The sequence below is a fragment of the Oreochromis aureus genome, linkage group 9 (assembly GCF_013358895.1).
Source record: "Oreochromis aureus strain Israel breed Guangdong linkage group 9, ZZ_aureus, whole genome shotgun sequence".
NCBI classification, from domain to species: Eukaryota; Metazoa; Chordata; class Actinopteri; order Cichliformes; family Cichlidae; genus Oreochromis; species Oreochromis aureus.
Genome location: NC_052950.1, coordinates 32,575,010 through 32,589,967, shown reverse-complemented (window position 1 = coordinate 32,589,967; position 14,958 = coordinate 32,575,010). Strand labels below are relative to the sequence as shown.

The window sequence follows — 14,958 nt, the reverse complement described above, 5'->3', positions numbered from 1 at the left end:
GCACTTTCCAAAATAAAAAAATAAGGTGTAGAAACAGTAACAAAGGGGGCCCAAGTTTGTCTATAAGTAGGCTCCAGTATTTGAGTAAATTACATTTCACCGTTTGTCAGCAGGACTAAGAAGAGAACCTTTATCTTCCTGCTTGTTGCTTTAAACTCCAGACCAGCAGGTGGAGCCAAATCAGCTCTGAACTGGTGGAACAACCTCCAATCAAACCAAAGTTGTTCAGCTGGAGAATTCTTACTTGGAGGAGAACCGAGTTAGTAATGTCTGTTTATCTGCAGAGGTGAGAAAAGCTGTTTGTGCTGTTTGATTAAGGAGCCAAAAACTGTTAAAGCTTCTTCACAGAGTTTTTCTCAGTTTGTGCCCTGGCCTCCTCTAAAGGTGAGGAGAGCCTTTGTAGTTTTGTCATAGATAGTTATTTTTATACATTTGAAAACTTGCTGTGATTGTTGGTTGTGGTTGTTTTTTTTTTTCCTGGAGTAATTTGGAAAAGCAGCAGAAACCATCAGAACTAGGTATTATTATTGTGTGAGGGTTTTTTCTATTATTTGTTTGAATTATTTGAATGTTTTAACCAAACTGTACTTAAGTGGTATTTCTGTGGTTGGGTTTAGAGTACGGTCTCCAAGCCTTTGTGACTTTTAGTTTGCTGAATGCTCTTGCAGCTTTCACTGAGACCTGATCTGTTGCTATTGTGATGAAAAATAAGTTGAACTTTGTACAGAAGTGATTCCTGCAGGGAGGGATCAGGATTCACAGGATTCAACCCTCAGGATGACCTTCTTTAAAGCCACCCCCAGACCCAAAAGCTTGGCTCTTGGGTTCAGATGGATTTGGACCTGCTGGAATCCGGGACATTAATTAGCATTCATTTTCATTTTCAAATAATATTATCTGCCTCATCTGGTATTTGTGGATGCACAAAATGTATCTGCAGAGTTTAGTTGGATGTTTATCCCAACAGTTGTAGCTCTGATGATTGTGTGTGCGTACCTTTAGCACACACAATCATCAGACAGTCAAATTTGCATGAAGCTCAGGGGTTTCAAACATAAGTCATTACTCCAATCTGGCCCGCTGGTTGGTTAATCGGTGCTGGTAATTCCAATGTGTTTAATGTCACAGGTGATTGGTGATAGGAAGAGGAGACTTGAATGGATTCTTCACAAAAGGTAAAAAAAAAATCTGTCTTTTGTTAATGTTGTTGTGTGTATCTGTTGAACATCTGTTGTTGTTAGACAGCTGTTTAAAACCTGTAACTTATTCAGTAAAAGCAAAATAATATTTGTCAATTAAAAAAGTCAAGCACAATGCACTCCGTGAATCGCTACCTTATCGTGGTGGAGGGGTTTGTGTGTCACAGGGATCCCAGGGGCTATGTTGTCTGGGGGCTTTTGCCCCCTGGTAGGGTCTCCCATGGCAAATTGGTCCTGGGTGAGGGACCAGACAAAGAGCGATTCAGAAGACCTGTATGAAAAGAACATCGAGGGAACAGTTTACCCTGCCCGGGACAGGGTTACCGGGGCCCCGCCCTGGAGCCAGGCCCGGGGAGGGTGCCCGAGGGCGAGCGTCTGGTGGCCGGGCCTTAGTCCATGGGGCCCGGCCGGGCACAGCCCGAAGAGGAGACATGGGCCCATCCTCCCGCAGGCCCACCACCCGCAGGAGGCGCCATAGGGGTCGGGTGCAATGTGTGTCGGGCGGCGGCCAGGAGCGGAGGCCCTGGCGGACCGATCCCGGCTGCCAAGACTGGCAATAGGGACATGGAATGTCACCTCTCTGGTGGGGAAGGAGCCTGAGTTAGTGCGTGAGGTTGAGAAGTACCGGCTAGATATAGTCGGGCTCACCTCTACGCATGGCTTGGGCTCTGGAACTAGTCTCCTGGAGAGGGGCTGGACTCTGTCTCAGTCTGGAGTTGCCCCTGGTGAGAGGCGGCGGGCTGGGGTGGGTATTCTATATCCCCGGCTTGCTGCCGTACGCTGGGGTTTTTCCCGTGGATGAGAGGGTTTGTTCCCTGCGCCTCAGGGTCGGGAACGGGTCCTGACTGTCATCTGCGCTTATGCGCCGAGTGGCAGTTCAGAGTACCCAGCCTTCTTAGAGTCCCTGGGGGTGCTGGAAGGTGCCCCACCTGGAGACTCTGTTGTCCTACTGGGAGACTTCAATGCTCACGTGGGTAACGACAGCGAGACCTGAGGGGCGTGATTGGGAGGAACGGCCTCCTGATCTGAACCCGAGTGGTGTTTTGTTATTGGACTTCTGTGCAAATCACAGTTTGGCCATAACGAACACCTTGTTCGAACATAAGAGTGTCCATAAGTGCACGTGGCACCAGGATGCTCTAGGCCGCGCAGGTCGATGATCGATTTTGTAATCGTATCACCAGACCTGCGACCATATGTTCTGGACACTCGGGTAAAGAGAGGGGCTGAGCTGTCAACTGATCACCACCTGGTGGTGAGTTGGATCAGGTGGCGGGGAGGACGCTGGACAGACCCGGTGCACCTAAACGCGTGTAGTGAGGGTGTGCTGGGAACGCCTAGCAGAGGCCCCAGTCCGCAAGATCTTCAACGCACACCTCCGCAGAGCTTCAACAACATTCCGAGGAGACTGGGGACATTGAGTCCGAATGGACCATGTTCAGCGCCTCCATTGCCGGGCTGCTGCATTGAGCTGCGGCCGCAAGGTGGGTGGTTGGTGCCTGCCGTGGTGGTAATCCCGAACCAAATGGTGGACACCAGAGGTGAAGGGAGCCACCAGGCTGAAGAAGGAGTCCCATCGGGCTTGGTTAGCCTGTGGGACTCCAGAGGCAGCTGACAGGTATCGACAGGCCAAGCGGAATGCGGCTCGGGCAGTGGCTGAAGCAAAACTCGGGTGTGGGAGGAGTTCGAGAGGCCATGGAAAAGACTTTCGGACTGCCTCAAGAGATTCTGGCAAACCATCAGGCGCCTCAGGAGGGGAAAGTGGTGCTCTACCTGCACTGTGTACAGTGCTGGCGGTGCGCTGCTGACGCCGACTGAGAAAATTGTCAGACGGTGGAAGGAATACTGAGGACCTCCTTAATCCCACTGACACGCCTTCCGAGGAGGAAGCAGAGTCTGGGGATGAGGGAATGACCCGCCAATTTCTGGGGTCGAGGTCACTGAGGCAGTTAAACAACTCCTCGGTGGCAGAGCCCCTGGTGTTGATGAGGTCCGCCCGAGTTCCTGAAGGCTCTGGACGTTGTAGGGCTGTCCTGGTTGACACGCCTCTACAATGTTGCGTGGAGATCAGGGCAGTACCCTGGACTGGCAGACCGGGTGGTGGTCCCCATCTTTAAGAAGGGAGACCGGAGGGTGTGTTCCAACCACAGGGGATCACACTCCTCAGCCTCCCTGGGAAAGTCTATGCCAGGGTGTTGGAAAGGAGAGTTCGTCCGTTAGTCGAACCTCGGATACAGGAGGAACAATGCGGTTTTCGTCCCTGGTCGCGAACACTGGACCAGCTCTTTATCCTCTCGAGGATACTTGAGGGTGCATGGGAGTTTGCCCAACCAGTCTACATGTGTTTTGTGGACTTGGAGAAGGCATTCGACCGTGTCCCTCGGGTGTCCTGTGGGAGGTGTTGCGGGAGTATGGGGTGTCTGGCCCACTGCTACGGGCCATTCGATCCCTATACAACCGTTGTAAGAGTTTGGTTCGCATTGCCGGCAATAAGTCGGACTTGTTTCCGGTGGGTGATGGGCTCCGCCAGGGCTGCCCTTTATCACCGATTCTGTTCATAATTTTTATGGACAGGATTTCTAGGCGCAGCCAAGTGGCGGAGGGCTTCCACTTTGGTGGCCTCAGAATCTCATCTCTGCTTTTTGGGATGATGTGGTTCTGATGGCTTCATCGGTGGGGGCCTCCAGCTCGCACTGGAACGGTTCGCAGCCGAGTGTGAAGCAGCGGGAATGAGGATCAGCACCTCCAAATCTGAGGCCATGGTTCTCAGCCGGAAAAGGGTGGAGTGCCCACTCGGGTCGGGATGAGTTCCTGCCCCAAGTGGAGGAGTTCAAGTATCTCGGGGTCTTGTTCGCGAGTGATGGGAGAAGGGAGCCGGAGATCGACAGACGGATTGGTGCTGCGGCTGCAGTGATGCGGACGCTGCACCGGTTCGTCGTGGTGAAGAGGGAGCTGAGTGTAAAAGCGAAGCTCTCAATTTACCGGTCGATCTACGTCCCGACCCTCACCTATGGCCACGAGCTGTGGGTAGTGACCGAAAGAACGAGATCGCGGATACAAGCGGCAGAAATGAGCTTCCTCCGAAGGGTGGCTGGCCTCTCCCTTAGAGATAGGGTGAGAAGTTCGGCCATCCGGGAGGGGCTCAGAGTAGAGCCGCTGCTCCTCCACATCGAAAGGAGCCAGTTGAGGTGGTTCGGGCATCTGACAAGGATGCCCCTGGGCGCCTCCTGGGTGAGGTGTTCGGGCATGTCCCACCGGGAGGAGGCCCCGGGCAGACCCAGGACGCTGGAGAGATTATATCTCTCGGCTGGCCTGGGAACGCCTTGGTGTTCCCCGGATGAGCTGGAGGAGGTGGCTGGGGAGAGGGAGGTCTGGGCTTCTCTGCTTAGGCTGCTGCCCCCGCGACCCGACTTCGGATAAAGCGGATGAGGATGGATGGATGGAAGCACAATGCACATCTTATTCACATTCTTCATAAACTGCATTAAAAATTACATTTAAAGGTGCAGCAAGTATTTCTTTTGTTGCAATTACATAACAGCAGAATGTTTTGCTCATTAATATGTGTATAATTTTAATCTTCCAACAAACTGATGCGTTCTCATAAACTTAGAATTGGGCACTGGTTTGTGGAAGCTACTATATTATCTTCCTTCTGTACTCTATATGACAATTAAATATTTTGTGATATTTTACATTTTATTTTACTCAGTCACCCCAGAGTAACTTCAAATGTTCTGCCTGGTGTTTATTTAGTGGGTGCACGCTGTCAGATCACTGTTTACTTCATAATGCCAGGTGTGGAGCATCCACTATTTACTGTGGATGAGGCAAAACTTTGAATGGATTTTATTTAGAGGGAGTCAGTGAGGCTCACTCCTGTGACAGCTATGCTGAGGTGAGGGTCAGATGCCTAATCTGCAGAAAAATTGGAAATTGTAACAATATCTGGAATAAATAAGCATCTTTTCCTCTGCTGACAGATTGATTACACTTTCAGATTGTATGAGAGTTTGTTTCCTAAGTGTCTGAGTCCAGCATTGTTTGATTGAGTTCGAAGAAATTTTAAGAAATGTTTGTAGAGCTGGTTAACACTGGCCAGCTCGCAGCAACACTTACGGGCAGAATATTCTCAACAACTCGACTCCGTATCACTGTCATATGTCAGAGGTGAGCTTCACTGACTATCAGACTCCTGTCACAAAGATTTACATCCTCCTCCAGAGTAAATGCATACAGACACCAGGTGATGTAAACCTCAGCCTGACATGACAGCCTACACTCGCTACAGATAGAGATGTTTGTCCTGCAGTGGCTGTGATAGGTAGCACTATGAACTTAAATTAGGAGGGAAAAGAAGACAGAATTTAGGAAACTGCAGTCTGCTGCTGACATGTAGCAGTGAGATTTTAAACTCTGTACTTTAAGTGACATTTTCATCAAACTTAAGATTAAATTATGTTTTTTTTCTTTAAATGAACCTTTTGACACAGGTAACCCACAGTGACTATTCCAAAAGTAAAGTGGGAGAAATTGAAATCGATAAACCTCATAAATATTTATTATTTGTGTCTGAGGGTGGCCGGTGGTGGTTAGCACAATCGCCTAACATCAAAAAGATCCTTGGGTTCAAATCCACTGGAATGAAGTCTGCATGTTCTCCCCTTGTGTATATGGGTTCTGTCCGGGTACTCTGGCTCCCTTAAATGGAAATTGTAAACTGGCTGTAGGTGTGAATGGCTGTTTGTCTCTGTGTGTTAGCTCTGCAATTGATTGGTGTACTGGACTGGTGTCCAGTGTTTACCTCTCATCTCAACCAGGGTCACCTGGGACAGGTTTCAGCCTAACTGCTACCCTGAATTAGATAAACAAAAGAAAATATATGAATCGATGTACCTGAGCAGAGTCTTATATAGATGCTAGTAACTCTGCACAGTGTAGTTTGATAACTCTGGTATGAAACTGCATTAACTTCATCCACATCATAGGTTACCCTTTTTCCTTTACTGCATCTCATCGGTTTGTTTCTCTGTCACTACAGGAACAAAGAAGCAACAACCAACAGAGACCTCAGCACTCTTCCGATGATGACCTCACGCAAGCAAAGAGAGAGAAATCATTCACTTGTGATCTTTGCGCAAAGAGCTTTATCACAAGGAGGCAGCTCGGGAGACACCAATGCTTCCACAATAAGAAAAGATGCTTCACTTGTGATGACTGTGGAAAGTCTTTTACTGAAAAGTTTAACTTGACAAGGCATAAGCTCATCCACACTGGGGTTAAACCATTCATCTGTGATGAGTGTGGAAAGTGTTTTACTCTGCAAAGTGACTTAAAATCACATCAACTCATCCATGTTGGAGTTAAACCATTCATCTGTGATGAGTGTGGAAAGGCTTTTACTGAAAAGAGTTATTTGACAAGGCATAATCTCATCCACACTGGGGTTAAACCATTCATCTGTGGGGAGTGTGGAAAGTCTTTTACTTCGCAAAGTGCCTTAAAATCACACCAACTCATCCATGCAGGAATTAAACCATTCATGTGTGGTAACTCTGGGAAGTCCTTTACTCTGAAGGGTTACTTGAAACAACATCAGCTCATCCACAGTAAAGCAAAACCTTAAAGTCGTGACTAGAAATGCACCAGTTCTACGTTTGGTTGGTATATCAGTCTGATCCAAATGAGTCAACAAGTTGGATCAGATATCGCTGCAAATCTATTGCTGCTCACTGACTTCGGTTATGTTTTGTGTAACACTTGTTTAGAAGATTTTACTGCAGTCACAGCACCATGAAGTGTTGCTACCAACTCAGTTACTATCGTTTCGCTTCAGGTGTTTCAGGTCAACTCGACGAACAAAATATGAGAACAAGGGACAGAGTTCCTGTATGCATTCATTAAAACATTTTGAAGCTTTCAAGCAGATTGAAACGGTACCTCTGTATTTTTCCTTTGTTTGTTATTTTGTAAGTAAAAAGCAATACTTGGTAGATTAATACTGGTTCATGCAAATGTATTGAGCTATATTGTTTATTTCTTGTGCTTCTTGGGACTCTGTTTTGGTTGCTGGTCACATAGGTGTGGTGAGCGTTGACTGTTTGTTGCTAGTAGATTTTTCTCTGGTGTTCATTTACCATAAAACTGTTAAATGAACACTGTCTGTTAATCTTACAAACTGCCAAATTAACACTATCATTTTTTTTGTTAGCATAAGCTGCTAGTTGCTACATTAATGAGGTCCATGCCCCAGTTTTTTGAGGTGTTGCTGCCATTAGATTCAATTTTTTTCTTATAATTGTACATTTTTATCAGTTTTTCTTTTCAACATTTTATTATGTGTAAAACATGTCTTTAAGCTTTTAAATCATTGCATCCTGTTTGTAACTATCTTTGTGTCCATTTTTGTTTTTACATATTTACTCTTTAATCAGTAAATTGGACACAGTGAAAATGGGAGTCTGATTCCCCAAAATCCAAATAAAATTATTTTTTGCAGTGTAAATGTTGTGCAGTCCTGATCAAACTGAATTAATGTGTTAGTAAAGTGGGTTTAAAGCACAGAATTGAACTTCATCTTTAGCTGGTTGTTCAAAGTTCCTGCACTGCTTAAAAAAACAATTTGATTTTGATCATGTACGCTGGAGTTGAACAATTCGGCTGTGACCAGTGTGGAAGGTCTTTTGCTCAACAGTTCACCCCATTCAAATTCATTTATGTACAGCATAATACTCAGATTTTAGTGCTCTTATGGGACCATGATAATCAGCTCCATTAACACTTGTACTTGAACTGAATTCTGTCAGGTCAAGTCCACATGTAAGATGAAACACCATGAAGCCAACTACACTGGGGTTAAGTGGCACCTCTGTGAGCCGCATGGTCAACAGTGTTGGGGAGTAATGGAATACATGTACCGGCGTTATGTATTTAAAATACAAACTATGAGTAACTGTATTCCGTTACTGTTACCGTTTGAAAATGTGGTATTCAGAATACAGTTACTTTGTTGAAATAAAGGGATTACACGGTGGCCTTTTCCTGTGACGGTCATGTTAGCCTATGCCCTCTCTATTTTTGGTAATTCCACGCTGGTGGAAACCCAAACAAAACACGCATTAAGAGGCCCTAATGCCTGTGTCTCAATGGTCGTGTCCAAATTCATGGGCTGCATCCTCCTGAGGCCGCATTTGTAGACCAATTACGTCACAGTGACGCGCCGAAGGCTGTCCAAATTCGTAGACTCCTCCGAATGCAGCCAACAAATGCGTCCTCCTTTTCCCCGAATTTGAAGGATGGGTCGGGTGTGTCCTTCGTGGCCCACCATATCCCAGAATTCATAGCGCGGCCCAGCCAAACTCTGGCAATGGCGGCCGCTACTAAGTTTTAATATTACTCTTATTAATCTTTCTGGGTCACAAAATAAACTTTTAACATCTTTTCATGCGAGAATGTGGGTGTGTAAACTTCAATATCTGCTCGGTTTATCAAGAAATCACATATTTGCAAAAGTGCTTCGACGTTTTCGCAGACGTCTGTTACCCACCAGTTCGATCGCTAGCCGGGAGCTCGTGGGTCACTGAAGCTGCCGAGAACGGCACAACTCCCGGCACATCATTTTCAGATCACCGCAGACTTTTGCTCAGGTTAAACGTAATATATAAGTCACTTAGATACACATTTTAGATAGCAATGAGCAGACGGCCGAGTTCATTAAACTCCACCGAGACAGCGGTGACGCTAATCAGAATGCTAGACCGTCCAATTTCACAGCCGTTTACTTCGGGCCTACCCGACCTTCTGAGGACCCGGCCCACGTAGACCGCGAAGGCCGGGTCCTCAGGAGGATGCAGCCCATGAATTTGGACATGACCAGTCTCACGCTCATGTCACCTCTACTTCCGACCCGCATAATGATGTGAAGAAATATTTTTAAAATTATTATTCAAAAAATGATTTAATATGAAGGCAATGGGCAGAGTGTTACAGGCATAGCCCTAAAGAATGTAGCCTTATTGGCAGTGTAGTCCGTACTGCAGGGAGAATGGACCCGTTATGTGTCTGTGAGCGAGGGAGGGAGAAAAAGGAGCGTCGAATCGTACGAGTTGTCACCGAGCAGAAACGGGAGCTGGAAGCATGTAAATATAATAACCACTGCAGCCAAAAACTGACGAGCCCAGTTGTGAGTACGCTATTAAGACTCGACTGCACACTGTGTTCGTGTTTCCCTCTGAAACAATAAGTTCCATTGGAGCAGCCTTTCAGTGCCTCTCTCTGTCTCTCGCTAGCAAAGTCGACACAGACAACAAAGTACAGCTAGTTTTAAATAGTAATAAATCACAAAGCAATAGTACATGCATCTAAGTAATCGGAATACGTTACTCTCATTGAGTTATGTTACGGAATTAGTTACAAAATACATTTTGTGGCATGTATTTTGTAATCTGTAGTGGAATACATTTTAAAAGTAACCTTCCCAACACTGATGGTCAATGATGTCACAGAAGTGTCATCACTGACCATATAGAGTATATGCTGGGACTGGATAGGACCAGCACACCGGTGTTAACAGTGTGAAAAGAGCTGTGTGTAAAGACAGTGAGTTAATAAAGTTTTAATCCAAATATTAGTGTCACATGGAGAGCAAAGACCCTTGTTATTGTTTGATTACAGAATGAAACACAGAACATCTGAATAGACCCTCTTCTGGATACCACATCAAACTTCAAAACACTGAAATCCTCTTTATCCTAATCCTATTCATGCAATCATCGCTGGTGACTATAGGTGAGGATGGGAAATGTATCAACCAATCAGAAGACTGCATTGACTTTGTGCTTTATGCAGCAACGCAGAGCCCAGATCACTGGAGATGCTCCATCAGTCCTCCTGTCAGTCACCTGGGGTCCGTTCTTCGTACCTCGCTAAGTAAGTTAGCCGGATTTGATTGTTGACGATTTCGCGTGATCTTGGATCGTTCGGTTCTCCGAAGCTCATCCGGGACTTGCTGTCATAGCAACAGATCCGTAAGCGTAAACCTGCTCGGGAGCAGGTTTACTTTATGTAAACAGGATTAGATCGCGGCCACTCAGGTATGTCCGCTTCATTTATACGAAAGCAACAGCGATATTTCCCCACTGTTTTACCATAAATAAATATTATCAATGTAACTAAAGATAATGCAGCATTTGATTCTTTTATTGATTTCATACAGATACATACAGGTCATTTCCTAAAAAAAGGGAAATGTACTATTAATCATTCTATTTCATGTATTTGATTATTTCAGATGTAATTCATATTTTAGAGTAGTAATAGTAAATTACTTCGTGTAATCAAGATGAGAGACCACGGCTATAAAAGCGAAGGTGGATTTGGGAAGTCTGTTGCAGCCATGTCCTGTCCGTTTGTACGCGAGCAAGGAAGGTGCAAGATTGATAAGGAGAGTTTCCAGAATTCAGCGGATATTGCGGGATAGACGGGATCCTTTAGCTCAGCGCGACGGTGTGCTCATAGAGAGATATCGATTCTCCCGTCAGGGTATTATTTACTTAACTCTCTCTCTCTCTCTCTCTCTCTCTCTCTCTCTCTATATATATATATATATATATATATATATATATATATATCCCAACTTACTGTGCATGCTTCAGTCACCCCTTGCATGGGAACAGGTAAAAGTGATGGAGTGTTATGTCAAACTACACACAAAACCCACAATGTCAATAAATGTCACAGTACAAAAGGGGTGTGACGAGGGGTGCAGGACCACCACCTGTCTTTATTTGCTCTGCCCTTTTCTTGGTTGCTGTTATAAACAAACAAACAGATTATTTCAGGGTCTCTTTTCAAGAGACTAAAAGCAATCTAAGTGATAAATATTACCATTCTGTAGAATATTCTTATATTTCACTTTTACTTGTTCCCATGTTCTAGTGGGTCCTGTTGTGGCTCTAAAGAGGATATAATGTAATATAATATAATAAATTACTTACGAGTTTAATTTGTCAGCAACTTTCTGCCAGCCCTCTCTCCTTGCTTTTGCAGCCTTTGCAGTGTTCCCCTGCGTTTTAATTAAACTCTGAAACTCCTGATATCCCTCAATCAAGAGTTCTTGGTCTGCTGCCGTAAAATACTGTGCGCGCTCCTTCGACATCTTCGCCGACCAATCACAGGGTTGCCGATCAATGTTTCTACTATCGATGCGTAGCCCCTTTTAAGCCACCCAGTGATCTCAGATTACTTCATCCAGCTATACTAATCGTCAACAACAGGTGTGTTCGGAGAACCGGATTAGCGAGCTCAAAGTTAGCGCGATGATTTGATCTTGGATGTGTCATTTGATCTTGGATGTAGTAAGCGAGGTACGAAGAACAGACCCCTGCTTCACTCTTCCCTCATTCACGTTATTTTGAGAGACAAATTTGGTCCAGCCATTTAATCTTTGTGTATTGTAGGGTCTACCTTACAAAAAAAGCACCTTGAGTTCTTGTTACTTGGCACTGTATAAATAAAATTGAATTGAATCTTGATCTTCAAGGCTTATCTGTATCAGTAGGCCTCAGCAGATGTGTTTATAGAGCTTGTGTTTATGATCACTTTGGACCAAATGTTGGACATAGCTGAAAAGTTAAGCACATGTAGAATTGCCTTTTTAATGACTGAGGTGATGTAGATAGTTGCAAAATCTTTGGTACCCGTAGCAGTCTGTTGTTATAATTTTGTAGTCCCATAGAAATCTTTCCAGCATGCAGATAGCAATGCTCTAATCTTAGAAACCCAAACACAGATGTAAATTGAGAAATAAACTAAATACAAAAATATTTTAAAAAGTCAAAAACCTGATTGTCCATCACATTTTTATTATGACAATAAAACCTGCAGCTGGTAGTTAAAATCATGCAGTTTGTAGGTGAAAGTGCAAAATATTCCAGTCATAGTGGTAACTGGGACGAGGTCACTTCCAGTTCCATCAATCAAATGTGAAGCCGATTAGCTTCCTTTCACATTATTTTACTGCATAAAACATTCATGTGTCTGGCTGACAGTTGGGTTCCCACTGCAGAAGATCATTTTTTCTTCACCTTCCTTTGGTTTACACTTACATATCAAACATTTCTTAAAATTCAGTTATTGAAGGTTTGCAATCTTTAGTTGGATGAATCAAAGGGACGTTTAGTGTATTAACAGCTCACAGGAGACTTTGCTTCTTTAAATCCATGAAGTTCAACTTCTCTGTTAACTGAAATTGAGGTAAAAGCATTACAACAATTAGAATTCATCTTTATTGTTTGAATTTCCATTTGTCAGACTGAAGGAGTTTTTGAACTCTTATTCTGGAACTTTTTACTGAAATTATTTTGGCTAAGCTGAATTCATCAAAGTAAGAGTAAATCTAAACTGGCTCTAGGGAATATTTAGATTCATGATAAAAGTGTTCTCCAGTATGATAACTAATAGCACGGTGTGCATTTTTATTCACAATATTTACTTACATGTTGGGTTCGCCACTCTCTGACGCCGTCATGCTGTTTTCTTGCTGACCTGAGACATGTTTTGGATCCATAAGATTGATACAAATATACGAATTACTTCAGTAGTACAGACAGAATGTACTTTTACCTCTTTTCCTTCTGCAGTACAGCACCAGGCAGACTGACGATAGGATGCATATGAGTACTACCACCCCTGCAGTAATGGCTATAATAGTCATGTATGTATTTCCTGAAACAGGAAAAGAATCTGATTTTTAAATTTCTCCCGGATGCCTTAATATGTTTATTTTGTTTGTACGTCAAAAAGATTTTAAAAGTTTTGAATGATTCTTGCTTTTGTGGATTAGAAGGACCCAACATAAATCCCTTTACCTTGACTTATTTGAATAATGGTGTAATTAATCAGCATCTCCTCAACATTACTAATCTCACACGTGTATATTCCCTCCTTCTCTGAAGTTAAGCCCAGTAATGTGAGGCTTCCTAACTCTGATACAGCCTTCACATGCTGCTTCCACTCCTTTGAGACTGTGTAGTTGGAACCAGACCCAGTCTTTTCCAAAATTGCACGATTAAGGAATCTCCAAATGAGGCTTGTTGGAGAAGTGTTAAAGCTGGGGCAGGGGATTGTGGTTTCAGTGAAGCTGCCAGTAACTGAAGCTGAAACAACACAGAGGAAGGTTGAGTATATGTCAAGTATAGATGAACAGCCTACACATGAAGTGCTTCTGTGTAAATCTAATGCATGTGTTTCAGTATTCAAAAATAAGCAGCTTTCAACCTCATTTCCTAGTTCATATGAGAGGTCATACTCACATAGCTGCCTCAGACTGGCTCTCCTCCTGTTTCTCTGAGTGCTCACAGTGCAGCTGTAGACTCGATCACTTTCATTGAGTGAAGCTATCAAAGAACCGTTGATGTTGTAGAGCTGCCGCTTGGTCTGCTCGACTGTTGTTGTATTCTTGAAGCTCACCTTGGATGGAGGTCTGGTTGACCAGGTGAGCTCAGGTTCAGGGTAGATGCCCTCTGAGCTGCAGGTGATCCTGTTTCCTATATGCTGAATGCTGACTTTGACTGGGGCTGAAAAATACAGAGTGAAACTGTGGCTTTTCAATGTAACACTACAACTGCTACATTTATTAGAGGCTGGTATAAATCTTTTGAAATATCGAGTACTTAAAAGAAAGGAACATCCCCCAAAACCTCAGATTTGTCATACTGTGCACTTTGAGGTTGATAAATGAATCCTTTTCTGTATTGATGGTGCTGATGTAGCAGCTGTATCTGCCCTCATCCTGAACCTGCACCCCTGTCAGCTGGAGTGAGGCGTTTCCTCTGGAGAGCTGGTCCTTGAACAGTGACGTCCTATTTCTGAATTGCTGGTCCTGGGTTCTGAGCTGGTCTTTGTTGCCATAGTACAAGTACACAAGAGGGTGTCCCTCTGACAAGTGCATCCAGTGGATGTATACTCCTCTAGTGTTTCCCTGGAAAGTGCACGGTAAGATGCACGTCTTCATGAAAACACAGGAAACTTCAGTATCTGAAACATCAGATAAAAAGACTGTTAATGACTGATGAAGTTTTGCACATGAAATATTAAAGTGAACCATTTCTCAGTCTGTCTCAGCTGGTGCTAGTGAATGCTTCACTCACCTCCTCTGGAAATGGTCAGAATCCACAGAAACATGACAATCACCAGACACATGGTACTGTCGATCCTGGTAATCCTGATCCTGTAACATGTCATTTCACATGGAGCACTGGACTGCAGAGAAACGTTAAGTTTGTACTTTAGAAATGTAGCTTTCACTGAGGGGAACAGGCTTTTATGATTAATGTTACCAAAAGTATCCGATTTACCTGCACAACTTCATGATGGAACCTGCTGAAACAGACATGAGACAAAAGGAAGTCCAAAGGCAGCTCTGTGAACACCTGCACCTGGTATCAAATCAGCCATGTGGACTTAATTAGAGAGAGGACATGAGAGAGAGAAGGGGAGAGAGAGGGAGAACAAGGAACATGCGAATAAGTCCTAACCAGTGCACACAGTTATAATCCAAATGTAATATTCACTGTGTTGTGGTGATTACAGCTGGTTAGAGTTACTTTTTTAAGTCCCTTCATGGTTGTTTGTACAGCTAAACTGATACTAAAATGAAGGACAGTAGGTAAACTCAGATTTTAAAAACAAATAAACTGCAAATTCAGTGTTGATTGTTTTTTGTCACAATTTGGTGGGGCAATCAATCTAACACAGAAAA

At 44.1% G+C, this 14,958-nt stretch overlaps 1 protein-coding gene and 1 long non-coding RNA gene across 3 annotated transcripts; one reads left to right on the top strand and one right to left on the bottom strand.

Annotated features, from left to right (window-relative positions):
* The first annotated feature begins 234 nt into the window (after window positions 1-234).
* Window positions 235-7,667, top strand: LOC120441961. Of its 2 annotated transcripts, none has more exons than XR_005614421.1 (3): window positions 235-286; window positions 1,129-1,175; window positions 6,241-7,667. It is a non-coding gene; the product is annotated as an uncharacterized LOC120441961 (long non-coding RNA). The 2 variants fall into 2 exon arrangements; XR_005614420.1 differs by having other exon boundaries at window positions 260-384.
* Window positions 7,668-12,026: 4,359 nt separating this feature from the next.
* Window positions 12,027-14,649, bottom strand: LOC116313023 (CD276 antigen-like). Its single transcript, XM_039617583.1, has 8 exons — window positions 14,555-14,649; window positions 14,348-14,459; window positions 13,914-14,234; window positions 13,511-13,774; window positions 13,067-13,354; window positions 12,822-12,923; window positions 12,695-12,743; window positions 12,027-12,441 (listed from the first exon to the last, which is right to left on the bottom strand). The coding sequence occupies exons 2-8, from the start codon at window positions 14,439-14,441 to the stop codon at window positions 12,438-12,440; spliced, it is 1,122 nt and encodes a 373-aa protein (XP_039473517.1). The 5' UTR covers window positions 14,442-14,459; window positions 14,555-14,649; the 3' UTR covers window positions 12,027-12,437.
* Window positions 14,650-14,958: the final 309 nt, after the last annotated feature.

Bases quoted from the DNA above. Each gene is read 5' to 3' on its own strand.
- LOC116313023 (XM_039617583.1), bottom strand. From the start codon at position 14,441: ATGACATGTTACAGGATCAGGATTACCAGGATCGACAGTACCATGTGT. The intron at 13,775-13,913 runs GTATGACAAATC...TGTATTTTTCAG, and splicing joins TATCAACCTCAAAGTGCACA to CCCCAGTCAAAGTCAGCATT. The intron at 12,924-13,066 runs GTAAAGGGATTT...TTCCTGTTTCAG, and splicing joins CATTATTCAAATAAGTCAAG to GAAATACATACATGACTATT.